This window comes from Epinephelus moara, chromosome 1, assembly GCF_006386435.1.
Source record: "Epinephelus moara isolate mb chromosome 1, YSFRI_EMoa_1.0, whole genome shotgun sequence".
NCBI lineage: Eukaryota > Metazoa > Chordata > Actinopteri > Perciformes > Serranidae > Epinephelus > Epinephelus moara.
In genome coordinates, this window is record NC_065506.1 from 29,921,128 (window position 1) to 29,943,659 (window position 22,532).

At 40.4% G+C, this 22,532-nt stretch overlaps 2 protein-coding genes across 4 annotated transcripts in view; one reads left to right on the forward strand and one right to left on the reverse strand.

Moving 5' to 3' along the window:
• Positions 1 to 2,515, reverse strand: part of igdcc3 (immunoglobulin superfamily, DCC subclass, member 3) — an 83,250-nt gene extending 80,735 nt beyond the window's left edge. Inside the window, exon 1 of one of the 2 annotated variants that reach the window (XM_050065282.1) lies at positions 2,172 to 2,515. In XM_050065282.1, coding sequence (XP_049921239.1) covers positions 2,172 to 2,238 — 67 coding nt within the window. In that variant the 5' untranslated portion in view covers positions 2,239 to 2,515. Of the gene's footprint in view, positions 1 to 1,995; positions 2,139 to 2,171 lie in introns of those variants that run through there. The other variant, XM_050065361.1, reaches the window with a different exon arrangement.
• A 6,373-nt stretch (positions 2,516 to 8,888) lies between these two features.
• Positions 8,889 to 22,532, forward strand: part of ano5b (anoctamin 5b) — a 40,125-nt gene continuing 26,481 nt past the window's right edge. Inside the window, exons 1-2 of one of the 2 annotated variants that reach the window (XM_050064778.1) lie at positions 8,889 to 9,222; positions 17,597 to 17,641. In XM_050064778.1, coding sequence (XP_049920735.1) covers positions 9,147 to 9,222; positions 17,597 to 17,641 — 121 coding nt within the window. In that variant the 5' untranslated portion in view covers positions 8,889 to 9,146. The remainder of the gene's footprint in view (positions 9,223 to 17,596; positions 17,642 to 22,532) is intronic. The other variant, XM_050064861.1, reaches the window with a different exon arrangement.

The window sequence follows — 22,532 nt, forward strand, 5'->3', positions numbered from 1 at the left end:
AAATGTGCAGGCTGCTGCAGGCTGCATCATTGCTTTAAAAGTGGATTGTTTTCTGGATTTATCCTCCGTTAATGTCACTGAACTATACATGGAAAGCTGAAGCAGCACTTGCTCTTTGAAGAAAACAATGCATGCCACCTATATTCCACATGAGCCTTGAACATCATATAGAAACAGACTTACAAACTCATTAAACATTACTTCAAACATGTATTCTGGCATGCACAGCAAAAGTCACATATTTGCATTTAGATCAAGGAGGTTCTGTGAGTATAGATGAAACAGCAGGGAGCCACCAGCATAAATGAACTGCTAAAAAGAACATCAACAGTGCAGCTCAATTTCTTTTTTTATCAAGCCTATAGTGTCTGGTGCTGAGGCAATATTTATTCTACTTCCAGGGGGAAGACCACGCATGCAGCATTGATAGTCTTGTTCCCTCCTATAGGCTTGTGCTGGGTAAATTATTAATCAAAACCCTTTCATTTATAGCTACCTTAATGCTCATGAGCATGTTTTAAGTAGTCTGATTTTCACTTGCTATAATATCAGCAGCTCAGTGATGATTAGTAGTAAAATACAACACATGAATGCTGAGAAATAGTCTGTGTGTGGACATGATGGGGCAGCTGTTGCACGGTTTACCTCTCACAGAAGTATTTACCAGTAGTATCTTTCTATAAAGGTCCTAACCCTATACACCTAAGACATTCTGGTCACTTTAGATTCAAATTAATTAGTAGACATAGACACGTACAGCAGGCACGTACAGTAAACAGTTGGTGAAGTTGAGTAAAAGTTCTCACTCTTTGACCGAACATTGATACGGTCCGTCTTTCTAAAGCAACAGACACTAGCCAACTCAGTCAGTCCACTCAAAGCAAACACTTGTCCTTTGATAAACTCATATGCTTGTATCATGAGATCTTCTGAATGATCTACAGTGTTTTGCCTCAGCTCTTCACGCCATAAGAGATCTAATGCTGATATTCTCCTTATTGCTTCTTATCAACTCTGCTTTAAATGACATAAAAAAGTGCCTTTATCTTAACCGAATCTAATCTCCGAAGGCAGACTTGGGGAAAAAGAGCTCCGTTTATTTAATCCGATGGATAGATTGGAACTACATCCATCACCATCGCTGTGTTTCTGAAGTTTTTGTTCCCAGCACTCTGACTGAACATGTTATGAACCACTGTGTACTAGCCTTTATGATTCCAGTCGGGGCCATTGTGGGTCCCTGTGTGGTATGCTTTGCAAATACTCAATACTCTCTCCTGCCTTTGAATTAAGGGGCCTCACATAGAGAGAGAAACTGTCTATCATGGGGAACAAAGGGCCAAAAAAAAGGAAATTTGAAAAGGAGGAGAGGGACAGTCTTGACATTTAATCTGTACAAATATTCTCCCCAGCAGGCAATAACCACAGTCTTTTAATCTATCCTCAGAGCAATAACCACTGTCATTTTGCCCAGCCATGGGGAGGTGTGCTATAGACTGACCAGCCAGGAACTCCGCTTTAGAAGTCCCCTGATATGAAATGAAACTCCATCTGCTTTAAAAGTTAGCTTTAAGAGTTAAGCAGGATATTTTGATTGAGGAAATTGAAATTCAAACGCCTATATGCATGTAAAAAATACAATATCTTTACATTTGGTTTAAAAGTGTCATAAGTATTACAGTAATGGGTCCTAATGTCCTCCCTCAGTGCTGAATTTGTAATATTGAGACCATGTGATTAACAATAACAGTGGGAAAGTGGCTCTAACACAGCAGAACTACAGCTGTAAAAGTATTTTTTGCTCTTTGTATCACAAGACTTTCTCAATGCAGGAACTTTACATCTAAAGTTCTGCAGGATGCACACAAAAATTTAACTTTACACTAATAAGTATCCGCGTGTAACTCAGTAACCTGCAGGTACAAATTCCACAGTGCACACGGCTCCAGCTCCAGCACCAGCCTTCGCATTGGCATTTACAGCCGGAATACTTACGGTCATAGGAGAGGGGCCAGGTTCAGGGTTACTGGTCAGCAGCGTACTTATCGCTGCTTGCAGCATGCACCAAGCTCCGGAGAGCTCTAACAGCAGTTATCCTCCACAAGGCTATCACACCTTGCAGCACTGTACTCCCCTCTCTGTGTTCGGGCAAATGACATAATTCCACTTACCGATTAAAGCGTTTAGGAGTATTCCCAAAAAGCACGGAACAAGGCGGCGGCGCCTTGTGGATGCCATTTAAAACACTTATAGAAAATATTCCAGCACTTGCAGAAGACAACGTGAGGTGAATAGACGAAGAGGGAGTGTTTTTTTTTAAAAAAAAGAAAAGCACACACACGAGAGATATCCAGCCTCAGCTACTACATGTTCCGACCTACACTGCTACAGTTTGGTGGCTCGCTGGGGTCGAACACGCTTTCGCCATTTTAGCCATCTATCAGGAATCTGTCAGCATCCCGCTCCCTCTCCTCCTCACTCACTCAGTCTGCTGTATCCCAAAGACAGCCTCCCTCTCTCTCTCTCTCTCTCTCTCTCTCTCTCTCTCTCTCTCTAACACACACACACACACACACACACACACACACACACACACACACACACACAGTCGCTGAATCTGCTCNCTCTCTCTCTTCTCTCTCTAACACACACACACACACACACACACACACACACACACACACACACACACACAGTCGCTGAATCTGCTCTCGGAACAAAAGAGCCGACTGCTGACTGCTTTGCACCCAACGCATGAGAAACCTGCACAAACTGCATGATTTCTGCATGTCAACAAAACAGCCACTACTACTCCTGTAGTCCACAGCTATGATGTAATAAAATGCCACTGACAATGTTTCTAACAATCTAACAGACTATAACCAGTAAAATCTTCCCTCTGTCACTGGCTGCACATGTGTTAACAAATTATATTGTTAAAAAATGACAAAAACATCCATAAAGCACATTGTCCGCACTGAACACATGGCAGCTGCTTGTATATTTTTTTTAAAAGCAGGCTCAGTTTCAGAAGGACAATAAAAACAGCATTATGAAATTGTGTGAAGTGGATGTGTTTTATTTTTATGGCTCCACACATGTGAGGCTGATATCATAAATAAACAAGGAGGACCTCTAAAACTCAGTTACAACAAAGCAGCGGGTGTTTAGCTGTACTCCATCTCCCCCTAGTGGGCGAAACACGTACTTTGAATCTCAACTAAAATATAAATAAATAAATAAATGAATAAAAAAGCTATTACTTTGCTATTGAATTGGCCAATGTCTAGTCCCATATATGAGGTAATGTATTGTGCACTAATCTAATATCACAATGGATGCACCTATGTGGTATCACGTGACAAATAGACAACTGGTGCTTCACTGAAAACTCACCTTGCAACTTCCACTTTATAATAATACTACATATATATTATACTATATCATAGATGTTTTTACTTCTTATTGATTAGGCTTTTGCAATCAGGGCTGCTACTAATGGACATTTTTAGTATTTACTATCCAGCTCATTATAATTATTTTTATTGTGTTTATTTCTTTATTAAATAATTTACCATTTATCGTTTTGGTCTATCAAACATCAGGAAAATACTTAAAAAGATTTCCATCCTAGTTTCCTAGAGTCCAAGATGATACCTTGACATTGTTTGTCCAACCAGCGGTTCAAACCCTATTTACTTTATGTAATTGATTTCAACTGGAGAACAATAACCATAGCAATATGGGATTATATGTTGTGGTGTTTTAATGCAAAGCCCATGGTTGAGTGTAAGTGAATGTGGTATGATAAATAAACGTCTGACACACAATTACAACCAAGCTGAGCTTGTTTAGATGTACTCCAGCTCCCCCTAGTGGAGAAAAAATGTACTTCAGGTCTAAAAAAATATTTAAAAAAATAAAAGTCTCTGTGCATCCATCATTATTTTACAGTCTCCAATCTAAGATTAGATGAACAGGCGTTTTTATATGGGTACTTCATCACACTAAAATGGCTCTCATTTCCTTTCTTCGCCCTAATGCATCTGTATGACTGATTATATTAGAAAATTATGTGTACCAAGTACTAGTGACAATACTCTAAGTTAAAAAGAGAGAGATAAGGACAGAAAAGCCAGTCAGAAACATTATAGGGGACTGAAATTATATCAACTCACAGGCATCCACACTGTTAAAAAGTAAGTTAACACAAATCTACTTCTTTAAGTGTCTTTAATTAATCATGTATGCAGTCACTTTAGTACTCATATTAAAGTGTTCATTATACTGTCCCAGAAATTAAAGTGAAAGCACATTTACTCTGCAGCGTTTTCACCTTTATTTTCAATGTTACAGCCTGCTATTTATGTTAGTGTTAGAAAAGTGGAGCTTGTGACCTGTAAGTGGCCCTGATGAAAAGCCAGGGACTCAACAAAGCATCCATCCTCTAAAGAACATGTCCCTGAGATATATGTGAAATATAACTCACTCTGGAAGTGCTGAAGTGTTGGTTGGGTGATGCCAAAGCCCAGCATTCACATGCTACGGTATCATTAACAAACTATGGAAGACTTGAAGTACATTCAGTAGTTTCTAAAGACTGGTGCTATCCTCCAGTGGGTGTTAGGCTATTAAAGCACCCTGCATTTACTTAAAATGATACTTTTGAGGATACCAATTGTCAAGCAGCGTTGCATCATATCAATATGGGTAGTATGTGTAAATGAACTGTGGTAAACTTCCCTCCATCTTACCAGCACCCACATCTCTCTGCTCATCTCCCAGTTCAACTCAAATAAATGGCACTAGCTCATGTAGAACAGATGTACTGCATTTTCATATGCCTGCCCCCACCACTGGACAATAAGTATAGAAGCAGATAAACGAAGCAGAACTGAATATAAACCAAGGCTATGTTACTGTATTGCCTTTACCTCAACTAAAATGTCTTCAGAAACATATTTTAGCGCAGTGTTCGGTTGTAATATAAGAATTCATGAAGCGGGCACCAACCTGTTTCCTGTATTGTAAAAATGGAGGCTAAAACTACTCAGTTATTCAAATTGTGAAACTAAGCAGTGCTGATAAAATATAAACCAACGTTCTGTTACTGTGTCGTTTATTTTTCGCCTAAAATGTCTAGAGAAACATATATCAGCTTACCTTTAACTCTTATTCAGTAACGTTGGTTACCAACCGGCCGCCATATTGTTTCCTGTGGACAAACGTTTCCCTTGTGGCGCAGTGCATTCTGGTAGTTGTAGGTTAACTACCTCTTGAGTAAAAGCTAATGCTACAGCTCTTTTTCTCGGTTTTCTCTGGTCATGTAGCACCAATTTCAAAGGTATTTTTGTCTTTCTACTGAAGAGACAGCCCAGTTTTATGGAAAGACCATCTATACTGCAGTTACATACTTCTGTAAGTACGGAATAGACTGTTTTGAGGTACTGTGCTCTATTTGAGTGTGTCCATTTCATGCTAGGCTACTTTATACTTCTCCATTACACGCCAGAAGGAAATTGTACCCTACATTTTGCTCTGCAGGATAAATGTTGTAAAAGGTCTTAGGTTGTTTAACTAATATCCTACCACTCACAGGGGCCAGTTTTCTGCATGATGAGTACTATGTTTTGCTAATAATACATCAGTACTTTTACAAATAGGATTTTGAATTATGTCTTTCACCCCTGAGAGTGAGGCTGGAAAATAATAGGTGGATTTTACTCCTTTTATGTGTATATTTTTTGCAGTGTTCTTTACTACTGGTTTATTATTCAGGGAATCAGGGATTTGTAGCCAGTGCCTCCATTAAGTGATAAAGAGAGCTTCAGTATCAGCTGAAACAAGCAGCTGTGATTTTAGTTGACGACAGTGTACACCAATTAAGGCCCTTGTTGGTATTTGTTTAATCTGCTGAGTGGGGCATTTGAAACCAGAAAGGCCAGCCCTGCCATTAACCTCTGGTAATTGGTACAGTGTGGTTTATGAGTTCTTGAGCTGGTCTGTGCAAACCCAGAGATGTTCTGACAGAGAGATTATGTTGACGGTGATGATGGTGATTTTTAATAGGAAAAAATATGATCTGATGTGTTTTATTGCAGTGTGACTAACATGGAATAGATATAATATGATGTTCAGTATACTGTATGGAATCCAGCACAATAACCCTGTCATAATTTTAAAGCTTATCTAGTTCATTGATCCATTTTTGAGGCTGCAGTTTGTGGTGTGGTTGTACATGACAGTCGTATACTCTAATGCACCTACCACGATTTACAATGGAAGAGACAAAACAATTATTGGATTCAACTGCATCTGCAAGACAATACACATTAAATGTGCTGTGCTACTTTCTAATAAATAACTGATAATGGGTTTGAAATTGTGGGCAAAATAATGTATTTATTAATGGACAATGAATCATCTATTTTAGGGATCAGTTACAAGTCACTTATATAAGCATCTTTTTGGTTGCCAGGTTGTGGAAAATCTCTTGCTGATGAGAGATTAATAGTCAAGTCATTAATAAATGAAATGAAATAAATAGTTTCTCACTTTCTAATTATCCATCATGTCTGCAGATACAAATATTAGCAATTACTAAAGTGTACAGTAAAGTGCATTAAAATCACTTAATTTGCACACTAGCAACTATGTTACCAAAAAGGCAACCTCTGTCTTATTGTCCTATGATTTTATTATTTTCAACCTGTGTTTGTTTGCCCGTGTTGTGTCCATTTTTTTGCCTGCGGTAATATGTTTGACTTTTGTTAGTATTGTGTGACATTCTTTCTAAATGTTATTTATTTTAATCTATGGTTTTTATGTGTATCTGTTTTCCTGATGGATGTCAGCGTGTCTTGTTTTGCTGCAAGCCGAATTTCCCATGTAGGACAATCAAGACTGAACTGAACTAAAGAGTGAAGGGGCAAAGTGTCCAGCAGGAGGAGGATAAACACCAGCCAGAGATTTTGTTTTACAGCCTGGCAACCCAAACATGCTTCTTAATAATGGCTTATAATTAAACGATAAACCCATCAGATACAACTCACAGGAAATTGGTACCAATATCTCTTTATGAAAATAATGGAATAAGAAATAGTCGACTTTCCTGTCACACCGCAGGCTATTAAACATAAAAGAGAACATAAGTAGGTGTTTATGGCCCTAACTTAATGTAAAATATTCATGTAAAATATTAAGTTAGAGGGGTTCTGCTTTGAGAAACTTAAAAGCTAATCTGACCCTTTTTGAGCATCTTAAAACAAGTATCTTTGATCAGAGGTTTCCAAGGTTTTAATGACCATTTTAGGGAGCCAGCATATGATTGAGGGCTGCACAGGAAAGGTGCACACACACTGATGTTTTTATGACATTTTTAATTATACTCTGATATTTTTAATTACTTTTAAAAAACTTTTTTATGACACTATACAATGACTTTTAATTACCTTTTTCATGATGTACTAACACATTACAAAAATGACACTCATATTATATCCTAGTTTCCCACTTTTTAATACATTTGAAAGTAATGGCACAGAGAGACAGTACAGTGTTTGGCATGTATTGTACCTACTCACAGCAGTCAAGCAGGGCTTCTGCTGGGATAATAGCACTGGCACAAACCACACGCAGAACTGCAGTAATACTTGAACCAGTAGTAATAATAATGGCAATATGTTAACTTTATTTATGACTATGATTACGTTTGCTAATGATTCTGATTAGGATAGAGGTGTGTGGTCTCCTATCGTAGCATGTTTTTTTCTTTATATTTTTTATTAGTACTGAGGGGAACTTTTTGAGCATATTTGAATATTGGGTTTATAGTTGTTATTTTTCTTTTTTGCACAATTAAAACACAAAGAAGGCAAGACAAATGAGCAATGAAATACAGTGCAGGGAGAGGCAAAAAACCCAGAGGGCTCATTTGAAGCCTCCACCTAATAACATTTTCACAAAGTTATTAAGAACACAAAAATAACACGAGTGAAAACAAACTACTAATTGCAAAATATGTTAGACTGCAACAACAAAAGAACAGCAATAACATTATCCATTTAAGAGCAGAAAATGTGAGTATGTGATGTGTAAGTTGATATGCGTGTGTGTGTGTGTGTGTGTGTACGTGTGTGTGCATGAGGGGCATAATAGTTTGTACTGTGTTGACCCTATATTATAGTTACAATACAATAAAATAAGATACGTAGCATTAAATGGGGCGGCAGTGGCTCAGTCCATAGGGACTTGGGTTGGGAACCGGAGGGTCGCCTGTTCAAGTCCCCGTCCGGACCAAAATGTGAAGCGTGGACTGGTAGCTGGAGAGGCGCCAGTTCACCCCCTGGGCACTGCCGAGGTGCCCCTGAGCAAGGCACCGAACCCCCAACCGCTCGGAGTGCCTGCCATGGGCAGCCCACTCTGACATCTCTCCACTTAGTGCATGTATAGGTCCAGTTTGTGCATGTGTGTGTTTGGACCTGTGTGTGTAATTGACAACAGAGTGAAAAAATTGAATTTCCCCTCAGGGATTAATAAAGTATATATATATATGTATATGAAGGGCCTACATATGTGCAATATTAGAATTGGCCACAAGGTGTCCCCATCCTATCAGTGACTTCAATCTCACTGTCACTTCCTTCTATTTAAATTGTATTTAAGGTCACACAGGTGAGCTTCTCTTGCTGTTATTTTACCACATCAAGACGACTCACAAACCTTTCTTCACTGCAATGTGCTGCTTTAGAGATTAAAACATTCTCCACTTTCCTCTCCCTCACACTCTCTCTCTCTCTCTCTCATACACACACACACACACACACACACACACGCACACGCACACACACCGTTATGCCGACGAGAAAAACCCTCACGCCACTCCCCTTTATGTGTGCCTGCCTTTCTCGGGTAGCGCCAGGGACCCAGCAGGGTACAGTTTCACTGAGGATCGATCATAATGTAAAAAAAAAAGATCCCTTCTTTGTCCATTGATCTGAATCGGCCTCATTGATTTCCTCATTGTGATCAGCCGATGCTTTGGATGGTGGAGTCTTCATTGAGACGGATCACAGCGGCATCCTCTCTCTGCCCTGCTGCCACACTTCTCTGAGGAGCTGAAGCCTGCAGAATAACACCGCTACAGTATGAGACGAATAACGGGAAAAGCCAAAGATGAAACTTTGATCGAGCTGCAGAGCACGACGGATTCACAGACCGGAGGTAATGACATTAATACGCATTCATTAACCTTAAGCAGCAGCGTGTGGCAGTCACGAGGAGGTTTCTGATGATCAGATGATAATAATTATTATAAAGGCTGTGTTACTTCTACTGCTCAGCTACTACCCCGGCAAATAAACACATTACAGTAGGTGGTTAAGCTGTAATCCTTATCCTTAAAGACATGGTAATCTAATTAAAATCTGCTTTTGAAGAATGTATCATCATGTCAAAATAAAAGCCTCTAGAGAGCCTTTATAGAAAACAATAAAATGAGTTATAGTCATTTTAGTGCGTGTGGCAAAGCATTTAAAATACAAAATAAAGTCTGAGTGACACTCTTACATATATTTGGTTATATGTTTTGCTTAAATGAACTTTTAATAAGGCGTATTATTAACTTTCTTTTTGAAGTTATGGCCTTGGTGTCAGTTTGGCTGCTCTCAGCACTCAGACTGTGCGCAATTACGTCATGCATGGCTAGAAAGAGGTAGAGTTTGGGGAGGATTTGGATTAATTAGAGTCATCTCAGTCAGGAGGTCAGGGCTGTCAACTCTCACTAAATGCTTTATAGCACGAGGACAGACCCACAATTAAAAGAAAAACCACTTTAACACACAAAGGAGTTTATTCTAGTTCATGTCTGGGACATTTTACAGCAAGTTAGTAGTGATCCTGTGACATGCCAGAGGGGAAACAGATCAAAACAAACCTGGAGGGAGTTTGACTGGGCATGTGTGTGTATTTTCGGAGGGGTTTTAGCCTTTTGATTTGCACTGCAGGAATGTTCCTTAATACTGGCAGGTATTTTCAAAACTTGAGCAGATTTAATCCACATTTTTTGGGTTCTAGGTTAAGTAAATTCACACCCATCAGCCATCATCACTGTAGCAGAGTATCCTGGCTTAAGCATCTCTCATATTTTATTTAAAACTCAAATTAAGTTAAGGACAAAATGCTCTTGCGTGAAGCATGTGAGTAAACAAATCAATTTTTCTTCCTCTCTGCTACCTGTCAAGCTTCTTGTGTGTGTCCATATCTAATTGGATTACGTCCTCCGACACAGTCAGGCCTCACTGACTCTCAACCATTCTCAGTTTGTGGTTTCAGACAGCTTGGTCACCAGAGTCCATCTGGAGGTTAACGGTCTTGACAGTTCACCCGGTCACTGATTTGCTTTCAGCCATTAGCGTGATGAAACTAGCCATTATTTGTTGTACAGTAATCTCAGCGGACGCTAGGAAATGAGTAGAGATGAATAGTTTCCACTTCCACAGAGCTCCATATGTCATAATAATGGCGGGCTGTGGTCTTCAGAGTCCTGCATAATGTCTCTAAAGCTCCACACTTTGTGAGGATGACATTGCCTCAGTGGCGTTATTACACAACACAGCCTATAAACTGAGGAAAACAGAGTTCACACTTCCAATCAACCTACTGTATATGCTAAAAGACAATTCAGTCTGTTAATGAGCAGGGTTTTTTTTTCATAGCCAGGAAACAAGTGGTTGTGTTCTGATATTTGATGTGTCTTATATCAACAGTTACACAGACAGGAAAGTAAGTGTTTACAAATGGAAACGGCCACTTAATGGATCGCTGTGGTCAAAGGCTAATTGCTCTAATGTTAGGCTCACTAAAAAGATCTAATCAACAATGCATGGATCTAAAAAAAAACTTGTTTTTACCTGCATTTTCAATGAGGCAGATTAGTGTGATGTACAGTTATAAAGTAATGGCTCTGAGACAATGTGCTAACACACTGGTTTAATGTCCCGAATCCCTGTTTATATAATCCACGTCTCACTTATCGCAGGGACTAAAAGTCCTCATTATAACCTGTCATGTCCTCTCACTGACATTTTAAACTCTAAATTCAAATGTGCAGCGGAAAACTTATCATATTCAAAGCGAAGGGCTGAAGTGCTGATGCCTGTAGAAGTCCAGTATGTCAGATTGGTCAGGAGACATTGTGGTTTCCATCAGAAACTTGCTGATTGAGAATCCATAACATGAAAAGCAAAGCAAGCATTGGGGATACTCTTAAGATATACTAAATGCATGGCGTGCATTGACTGACTGTATCTTTTGGCCCCTGCTTGTCCCCTGCATTGGAAAGGTCTGGTGTTCTTGTGATAAGAGCAGGACTGTATTCCAATGAAGATGACTCACAGGATGAGAGACTAAACTTTGCATTCAGTCCCAAAAGTTATTCGTAGAATCATCATTGTTAATGGACCATCAATTAGAGAATAAACCCAAATGCACCTTTAAGCCTCATTATGATGTAACACATTAAGTGCATCTGAGAACTTTGTAAACAGTTAATACATTTAGATGGAGTTGCAGCACTTTTATTAATGTGATCTGAGGAAATTGATTCTAAAGGGAAAAACTAATGTCAAGCTTTTTAAATGTTTTTGTTATTAGCTGTTAGAGCCAATGATCATTGTATTAACAGTCTAAAATTACTGCTTTACCTTTTTTCTGTTGCTCAATATCAGACAGAATGGTCAACTCATCACTGTACGTTTACATCCTTATCAGTCAGCTCAATGCAGTGGGCAGATTCCAAGATCTGGTCTCAGGCAAATTCTTTTGTACTCTTGATGACTTCTTTAAGAAATGCATTTGAGTAAATCTGCTATTTTTGAAAGGTCTTCTGATATTTTAGAGGTTCGCTATTCAGGTGCATCTATTTGCAAAAATGCTTTATAATAATCAGAGCTATGTTACCTCTCTCAGTGACAGCTTACCGGCTCCGAAACGTAGTTGGGAACACGCTGCCTTAGCTTGGCTCGTTATTAGCTGGTGACTAGCTTCTAGTGGTTCGGACCACTCTGCAGAAGGAAGGATGGTAAGGCGTTCGGGTGCCGTTCATCAACAGTGGCTTCATTGCAGTCTTCACCACAAAACAACAAACATGGCCTTCTCATGAGGTTTAACAGCAGCCCTGAGCTTATCTAGACACTGCTAACTATCATCGTCTCTTCACCATGACACCCCAAGAAAGCAGCTTCCCACCACACACGCAATGAAGCACGTCACACCCTCAAAGGTTACCCACAAGGCCACCACCCTTACAGGGGAAAAGGGTGAGCTAGTAACAATTAGTTTCTAATCAAAAATAAGAATTATTGTGCTTTTATTACCTTAGAATGAGCTGTTTATGTCTACATACGGAGCGGGTCGTCTTCCACAGAGTCCTGTTGTTCTACAGTAGCCTAGAAAGGACAAATCAAACATTAGCTCTAGGCAGGGCCATTCGCATTTTCGCATCTGCCATCATAGTTCTCCTAAAGGCTCATTTATACTCCCTTTATGTACGAAAATTGATATATCAGTACCTTTAAACCGAGGCAGCACTGTAGATGGCGGTGGTCTGTGCGGCCATTATATACATCCCGACGTGGGCGGAGAATTCTTGTTACTATATTAGTGACTTATTCCGTTCCACCATTTTTTAAACATCCCCATCATCTCCTACAGATGTATCTTGCTTGAACTACGCAGGAGTGTTCCCACTATCTCCCGTGGTACTGCTCCGTTTCAAAGGACCTGTAAGCTTTCAGAAAGTGCACACAAATACAGACAAAATGAACACAGGCCTCCGTCAATCTCCGTATCCAATGTTGAGCATAAATGAGCCCTAAGAGTTGGGAGAAGAGAAGAAGAGATGGCACTTAATCGTACACACTAGACCTTTAACTTGACAAAAATGTAACATTGGACAATTTATGGTAGTGGCTCCCAACTGGTTCAGCCACAGGGTCCAGATTTTCCTTCGTCATCAGTTCAACGTCCACACAGTTTAATCTATTCAGTGTCATACTTGTGTTTGGCCATGTTGTTGAGCTAGTTTGCTCTCTCTGTCAAGTAGCTGTCTGTTAAGCCTAGTTCACATTACACGATTTTCACTCTGATTTTGTGTCGCAGTGATTTCTCCAACGAGCCCTTGCCAACAGAGCCCCAGATAATGCGGTGACGTCACCAAACTACGTGTTTAACTTGGAGACAACACATCGTAAAGGCATGGATATTCTTCCCAGTGTTGAATCAGATCTGCCTCCAGGGCCTGGATCCAAACACATCGCGCTCCCCATGATCCTATGGACGCTGCCATTGTTGTTGTTGCTTGCCAGCTTGTCAGTGTTGCCAGATCTTGGGAGAGAAACAAGCAACCAGGGCTATGGAAACAAGCCCAAAAGAAGCTACAGATATATAGAGAAAGGTAACGTTTAGAGAGCAAGCCCAAATAAGCAACTCCACTTTAGAAACAAGCCCAAAAAAATGCAACTTCCGACTACCAATACTTGAAAGCGACTTAAAAAAAGCCCAAAGTTGCGGCTAATAAGTGGACCTGGCAACCCTGCCGCTTGTCCTCCTCACATTTCTTATGGGACGTATCCCACCTCTAATTGGCTGATGCTCTTTGTCAGTCGTGTCAGACTTCTCCAGTTTTCTAGTATGCCAGATATCCAGTCCCAGACGCAGACGAGGGGGCGACTTGCTCGTAGGCTTGTTCACACATGAGGACTCGTTGTGGCAGACTATCTGCCGACTCACCTGTGACCCAAGGTGGCTCTCAAGATCCTCTGCGACGTCAAAATCGCAGTGAAAATCGTGTAATGTGAACTAAGCTTTAGTCACTCACCCTGCAACATGAAACAGCACTTCAGAGTAAAAGTTCTGTGCCGGAAATTCACTATACTTCAAAATAAAGTGTGTTTTTACAAACCTGACATGTTCGCAAGTCACTTGTTGTCCATTTAGAATGGACTCAGGACCCACTTTTGGACTGGGACCCACCAGTTGGGAACCACTGCTTTATGGTGTAGGCATACAACGAAATAACAAGAACAAGATAAAAACATGTCAGCTTATGTGTGTTCAAAATCTGTAGCTACGTTATGTTATAATAGCAAACTCACTTGTTCGTAAACCTGCATACATCTATCTGAGGTGGATGAAATCAGTAGCACCCATGACACTGCATGACTGAAAGACCATTAAAGGGTGATGAAAAATAAAGGTAATGTATTCCGCAGCATTCATCTTGCGTGTGTTGAGTAACATAATAAAATTCCAGTCAGACCCTTTCCATTTGTAAATCCCACACTCTTTATTGTGTTCATTAGCAAGCTGTAACTAAAGACACGTGCCTCTTTATCTCAGGAAAGCTGTGGGTTAATAGACTGCTCTCTTTCTGCAAAGGCTTTATTCAGGCTCTTATCAGGGCTGACCAACAGCCACGTGTGACCAGAGAAGAAAAAGGGGTCTGTCCTCACCTCTGTATATCTGTGTGTTCAGAGTGTATTACCTCGTTCACAGCTGCTCAAACACTGATTTATAGACGGTCACAACTGACTACTGGATGAGCGCCACATGCACTGTGACATGATATACAATGATGCAGGCACTTGGTGTCATCTTAATTCAGTTAATCTTTTTAATTGGTCTCAAAGCTATCGAGGAGAGTCAGGCAGTAACTCTTATCAAATGACTCTCAGTGCTCTTAATAGTAATAATGCATATTTTAAGGGGTTTGCTTCCATTTAAGGTGATTCCACTCTGCTCTCTGCAGCCATGGCCGATGAAGTCATCTTCCAGTCAGAGGTGAAACAGAGCCAAAGAGTTGCTATGGAAACAGGCCTTGTGATTGCATTATCTCCTTGATGGAGGCATGATACTAAATAAGACAAGGAAGGCAACCGTGATTTCTTCTCAACAAAGTAGAGGACAACTGCAGTACAACTGTTTGGGCTGTTTTAGTTAGAACATAATGAGCTTTTTCAGACTTTTTTTTTTTTTTTTAGATAAAAACAAAATGTTGTGGTCTAATTTTAGAACATGGTTTCCACATGCCTCCCCTTGGTCTTGGCCCATATTTGCCTGGCCTTTTGGTACATGGACGAGAAACACTTTGAGAGAAAACAAACACACTCTTGGGCCATTAAACCATGTTTTATGTATGTGAGCTGTTTATAGAACAGCTGTGCCCATATGAACCATGTTTTTTACAGAGAGTACAGTACTCTATCTCTTAATAAAAGTTGCCGTATCTGGCTACAAGGCAAATGATATGACAGAAACAAGAATACTTAGGTTGTCATCTTACATGAACATTGGAACTAAACAACCCGATCAAAGGTATCATGCAAGCGAGAGTGCAAGTCTCTGTGTCCAAATCCGTGTTAACAGGTGCTCCTTGGGAACTCTTTTCTCAAATACGGCTCAAAAATATCAGAACATGGTATTTCATGTTATGTTGTGTCTAATGAGGATATTACATTATCCCCTCTACCCCACACATGACCTTTCGTTTAAACACTTGTTTCCGGGAATTGTCAGGAACTCTCCCCTTTGGGGCTGCAATATCCTGATGATAAGAAAGGAAACTAGTATTCCTCATGGCAAAACAATCCTGATACCAACACTTAAACATAACTCAGAACAGAGGATGATGTTGTTGCTTTATCAATGGTTTTCTTTCCCAACTATTCATGACTCATAGTGTTCATATGTGCCAACAACAGGCCTTGAGTGGAGATTGTTCTGTCGGTACTGTATTGTATTATTTTACAATAACATTTTGATCAGTTTATTTCATCTAAAGGTCCATTTAGTAGCTGCTCTGGGCCTGTCAATCATGTCGCATGATCCTTATCAGCAGATGGAGTTTGCCGAGCTGAGTCAAATGTAATTTTAAGGTTATTTTTCAGCCAAGCATGGACAAGAAGTCCTTGAATCGCTTAGAGAGAAATGGAAATTTGATCATTTACTGTTCCAGAACAATGTTTGCTGTTGAAGGTCGTGTCATATCCCAGCCGGCCAACAATGTAGTTGTGACAGCGGGTGACCAAAATTCAATGTCAGGATTCAATGTCTAATGCCAACGTCAATTGATGCAGAATACTGACGACAGATGAAGTTGATCTTTTGTTGGTTTTAAGTTGTGCTGTGAAGAAACCAAAATCCAACGTCGTCCAAAAGTCTCATGCTAGTGTTATCTTGGCATAAGGTGCAAACCTCTATGATGTTAATATCCACACAATGTAAAATTCTAACGTTGTTAGGATATTTAAATTATCGTCAACCTGATTTTCATTCTAACCAAAATTTAATGTCTGTCCAAAGCAAAAGTCCATCGTCTCTCTGACATCATATTGACGTCTGTTGCGAGCTAGGATGATTGAAAGCCTCAGAACAGCTACGAAACAGACTTCGAGGTGATGTTTTTTGTCAACTGCTTATTTCCAAGACCAAAAAAGTAACTTTGAAAACTACAGTTTTAGTTATTAACTTTTTAACTCTTAGCAAGCAGGAGTCCACAATTTTCCTGCCTCACATTTTCACTCCAGGACTCTACTAATAACTGGAGAAGTTTCTAAATTTTCCTTTTTGTATAAACGTAGCTAACTTGACAGGAAACGTGGGGCGAGAGATAGAGAGGATGTCTTGTCATAGAAGGCCTAGGCCCGGTTTGAGCTCAGGATGTTGTGGTTTCACTGTATGATGGCATACACACTCAGGATTCGTCACTCGTGTGTTTTGCTATAAAATGTAATATTTCAGTCTCCTGCTTTATGTTAACATATGTGAGTGCCTGCCAGATTTGACTTACCCATGGTGATAATCAAAAGAGACACTCAACTTGTCTCAGACTGTACCGTGGATGACTTTCCCTTTGATCCATTGCATTTAAACTTGAGTACTAACCTGCTCTATCACATCAATATTTCATACACAGCTACATGCAATCCATCTGGCACTAACTCCTGCTTAGAGGGAAGTTGTTGGGCAATCTGCGACGTGTTTGTATCACTTCCCTCGAGAAAAGGTTTATGTCATCGTAATCCAGAGTGGTGGTTGTGGTTTGCACTTGCTGAAGTGCAAAGCAAAGCAATGATCTGAAGTGTATCTGTTCGAGAGTAGTAAGCAGGGCGCTGTAGCTGAGTGCCAGCCTTGTGGGAGAGCTACACAAGAGCTGTTAATGTTTTTTTCAGACAGTAGGCGCCCACACAGGCGGCTTGAGTCATAGTTTAAAAACAGTTTGGTTGGTTATTGAATCAAATTTACATTACCCAATGCATTATTTTCAGGTTATCATCGCAGCTTGTATAGATGCTGATCTACAGATGGAAGCCCTGATCTGATCGCCACAAGGGATAAAAGTGTTTTGCTGAGCATTCATGTTGTTTATTTTCTAGTGTACACTAGTGTTAGTGTAAGTAGGCCCTTGGGTCTGTTTAACACTGTGAGACACCTTAGTAGATTCTGCAGTCACTCTGTGTCTCAGCACTCTGTAAGCATGCTTGTTCACCTCTCCTGACCTACAGTTTGATACTAACCTGTCTCTATCTGTCTTTTGAAGATGGTATTGCAGTGTTGACCGCATTCAGGATAAACCTGCACTCAGGTACGGGCAGATCAGAGGCTTTATGTGACGCCTGTCTGTCCGCCCTCTCATCATCATCACCCTCTGGTTTTTCTCTTTTCCTCCACTCGCTCTTTTATCATGCCGACCTCCATATCACTTTAAGTCTACATCTCTGTTTCTGTTCTGTTAACTCTGCTTTCCGGTTTGTGTGCTAATCAGACCCAGATGTCCGTGTGTCCGTGTGCTCTTTCAGCCTCCGTCTCAGCTTCTGATTGCATCTGCAGAGCCTGGCAGCTAAGCGCGTTGTGCCTTGTGTTCATGGCTGGAGTGTCAAATCTGCACTGATGCATGCACACATATACTGTGTAAGCATATACTGTAGTGAGGCACGTGCACATGGAAATCAGGTCAGTTAGGGTTGATTTGAAAATGTATACCGTGAGGTGATATACATTTGTCAACCAAATCATTTGCTTTACTGTTTATACTGTGATAGCTTTCTCTTCAGTGTAATATATGTGGCTGCATCATGCCATTGTCTGCAATGTTGCAAATCAATGTGCAGGACAGCTTTATGTCAATATTGGATTTTCACAAGATGTTTTTATCAATGTGATGAAGGACCTTGATCTTTAAGCTATTTACTTTTCTTGATTTGCAAAAAAAAGGACAATTCTGTCTGGTTATTTTATCCACAAACAGTTACTCACTGTTTGCTTCTCAGAAGATACACAATATTACATTATTATGTCAATATCACAATACACAGTTAACATATGCCATCATGCAGTATCTGATCTATATCACCTATTCCTATAGTGTCAGTCATACATGTGCACAGCTGGGAAAAGTACTGATTTCTTTGACTTAAGCAAAAGTAGCGGCAATACCACATGATGAACATACTCCATTACAAGTAAAAGTCCAAGTGAAAGTACAAAAGTTTTAAGGGAAGAAGGTACTTAAAGGATCAAAAGTTAAAGAACTCATTAGGCAACTGAATGGCCCCTGACAGAGTGCTTTATGAGCCAGTATTGTTTGATTTTTATTACTGATGCATTTAGGTTAAGTTTAATTTATAGCTGCATTATATTTTGTAAGTATGTCATAATTTTACATGTACAGTTTGTATCATTAAAGTAATTATCTGTCTTATAAAAACTGCTGAAAACCAGTGGAGAAAGTATTAAGTTAGAAATAAATGGAAGAACTCAAGCAAAATACAGTCACCTAAAAATTAGTGCTGATATAATTGATTATTTTAGCAATTAAATATTCAACCAGTTCATCCATCGAATAATTCAGTGGTCAGAAAATAAATACTTTTGCTTTATTAAAGAGCAATTGTAAATATTGAAAGGAGAAAATAAGACTGTTTTTTTAAAATCAAAAACTAATTGGTTTATGGTTATGCCCTAAATTAGCTAACATAAAGTTTTACTCTAGAAAATAAACACAGAAAATAAAATGCTGCAGTCAAACTGTGAAAGCCTGACCAGCCACCATATTGATTTAGCTACGTTCTTAGAAGGGGATCTCTTTCCTTACAGCTCTGTGTCACTGCAGTGTGGGCATTTTGTGCAGCTGAACGGTGTTTGGCACACCGGTGGGGGTCCCCAGGTTTCGCGTTGCAGACTTCTGCTGACATATGAGTGGGGAGCTGCGGGTGCTCCTACCTTGTGTCTGGTCTGCTCCATTGACTGGGTGCTTTCCATTGAGATGCTGGAGTACTGATGTTTTGCTATTGCATGAAGCTAGTTTGGTTTTACAATATACACACTCTATAACATTAGAGTTTCCATTTTGTTTCATGTTGAAATGATCCCAAACTTTGACATCGTCTCTGTCTTCAGTGTTTTGCAAGCTGCGCTATGGCACTCGTTTTGAGCACGGGTGCGTAATTTTGACTTATGAGGCATTTTCTTCTCGTCATATGTCCACAGTGCAACAGTAATAACACAGTGCACTGTATATAGTTATCTATCAAACAAAGATTTGATGCAGATCATTTGCATTCATGATTTTCAGTGATTCAAGTTTGTCTAGGAACGTTTCAGCTCTACTCAAAATTGTACTTATGTACAGTAACCTGCTGAGGTACCTTCTACCAGTGCTGGTGTACAGGTGCTTTCAGCCTGTCTAGTATCAAACAAGAAGATTATGATGGTTTTATTGGTATTGAAAAATCTGCATTATGTATTATGTATTATGTGCTTGTCTGTGTGGGAAAGTGAGTGCATGGGTGGCTGAGATATCATTTCACATCTTCTCGTTAGACAAATACTAGACCCTGATGGAGAGATGTAGGTTCCCTTTCATAACATTTGTTTTGATGACTCACTTTGGGATACACTGAAGGCGGCCGCTCTCCTACCAGTTACACATGCTGGCATGTAAAATGAAACTGTGGAGCACTAAATGTGCGTCTCATGGGGGCCACACGTGGAATTAGAGGTGGATTTAATGTTCTGAGGCAATCATCGAGATTGGTAACCTCATCAGGCTGTCATGAATTCGGTTTTGGTGTGATTCGGCTGGGGAATAGAGGATTTGCTTGGGTTGAGAAAGAATGCAAAGCCTCTGTTGCTTCTCTCTCTGCATGATGAGCACATGCCTCTAGGAAGTGATATATATTGGCACGAGTGACCCTCCATTCTGTGATACTGGAGGCCACTGATTTCTTTAATTATTTAGAGTGAGAGAAAATTGTCTAATCGGGTCCATGTCATTGGTCCGACAGCCCATTGGTCCGACATCCCATTAGTCCGACTGTCCGCGGTGCTGAATGGCTCCCGGCGGGCATATTTCTACCTTGATGGTGCGCCGTTACCGGCTCTGGGTCAGCTGGGAAAGGCTTGAGGCGGAGCAGGCTCACAGCTTATGTGTTTGCCACTTTCTTTTTCATTTTAACCCACACCATGATCTTTTCCTGACCCTAACCAAGTGGTTTTTGTGCCTAAACCTAACCAGACCTTAACCACAGGGCATCATGATGATTTCGGAACGGACTTCGGAACAATGGGTTTAATATGGTCGGAACAATGGGATGTCGGACCAATGGGCTGTCGGACCAATGGGCAGTTCCCGTCTAATCACTATTCACTTGCCTTCAGTGCTCTGGCTAGTGAACGTGAAGCAGCAATTATGTACCTGTTGTCTTGGAAACATAATTCCCAGTGGGCTTGACCTAAGAGGGGAGCTTGACCTGCTCCAGAGATTGAGCATCATACCAGCATATTAAAGCCTCTGCTGCTTCAATTTTGACCACTCTTATGTCTCTCATATGCCCTCATCTTTACAGAAGTGCAAAGAAGTCCTCTTTAAAGGTGATCATCTCATGTCTACCTATGAATCTTGTAGCCATCCATCTCCCACTCTGTTCTACAGAACAGCAATGGTTGGGCTTGCATGTGTTTTGCATGTGTCTCTGGATAGAATTAGGGCATTTAGGAAAAGAGACAAGTTGATTGCATCCTTGGAAAACTACAAGGGTTTACGGTTCTTGTTTCCTCATGCATGGTTTTGCACAGGTCTGTTCCAGTTTTGGTGGCTTTATTTAAGACATTTCTGTTACTAAGTTGTCTGTCACATTCACAAGTTAGTTAGTTGGAATCCCTACAAAACAATGTAAAACGTCTCTATATCTCATAGTAAGACAGCATCAGGAGCAAAGAGAAAGGGGTACATCACACCCATGCTATTCATTTAGCCTGTTTACAGCTGGTATTGACAGCTCTATATCTGATCGGTTCACACCTGACAATATGGCTCAAGTGACTACTTATGATTAGATCTCACTTCCCCGCTTTATATGTAAAGAAACAAGCTAGTTGTTGTGCTATATACACACAGTTTTTACTATTTAAAATGAATAAAATCTCCTTTAATTGTAGGGCTTTGCACTTTGCTTTCTATTATGAGACAAGCACCCCAAGGTGACTACTGTTGTGGGAGTGTGAGTTCAATAACAGGGCTAACTGTTAGAATCACATGGCTGACATCATCTGACAGTTATTTATGGGTTTAACAACAGAGTTGAGCCGTTTCCCTATTGGTGTGACTCTGTTGGGACCACTTAACAGCTACTGCCACTGCTGTGTTAGCTCATGCTAACCGGGCAGATGAACTGACCATTCGCTGAGAGGAGAGTGGCTCCTGAGACTGCTCCTGAGACTGTCCTTCAGTTCTGCATCCGTGTAACGGCACCAACAGGATATTTTCTTTTCTGGTTGGGTGTCAGACAAGCAAGGACATCAGCTGAGTAGGCGCTCCTTCAGGATGGCCCAGGACATGTAGGCGTACACACTGCTGGAAAAATGTGTCCATTTGTGGCCCAGACCCTCTCTGAATAGGGTCTAAGTGATCAGAGCTCAATAAGCATTCAGGATGAATTTGGTGCACTCACACCTGTACTTAAAGCTGTCAGCATGTGACCTGATCACCCCGGGCACATTAATACAAGCTGTAAACGGGGCCATAAAATCAGAGCTTTGACATTTCTGTGGCGGCCACATCATGGAGCTCTGCAGCAGCTGACCATGGGACACTAGTTCCAAATGTTAGGTGGTGTTTAAAAGAGGCTTATTTTGTCAGTAAGTTGGCGTTCTGATTGTGGGCATGTTCACATTAGAATATCTCAGGTACTGTAAATATACAGCAGCTGAGGCGTGAAAAAATATACATAGATATATACTATAGTTATTTTCAACATTTATACCCATCTGTGCCAGTCACTGTGTCTGCGCTGTAGTCCACCATTGCTGCTCAGGTCTACAAAGGACAGGCTACACTGCGCAGATGACCCATTACTCCACTGATTCATCTCTCTGTGGAAGTAGTTGTAACACACTGCTGGCCTTTGCTTCTATTTGCTCAAGCCAGGCTCTGATAACTGGCTGCGCACAGTTGGAGCATGACCAAAAAAAAGTGA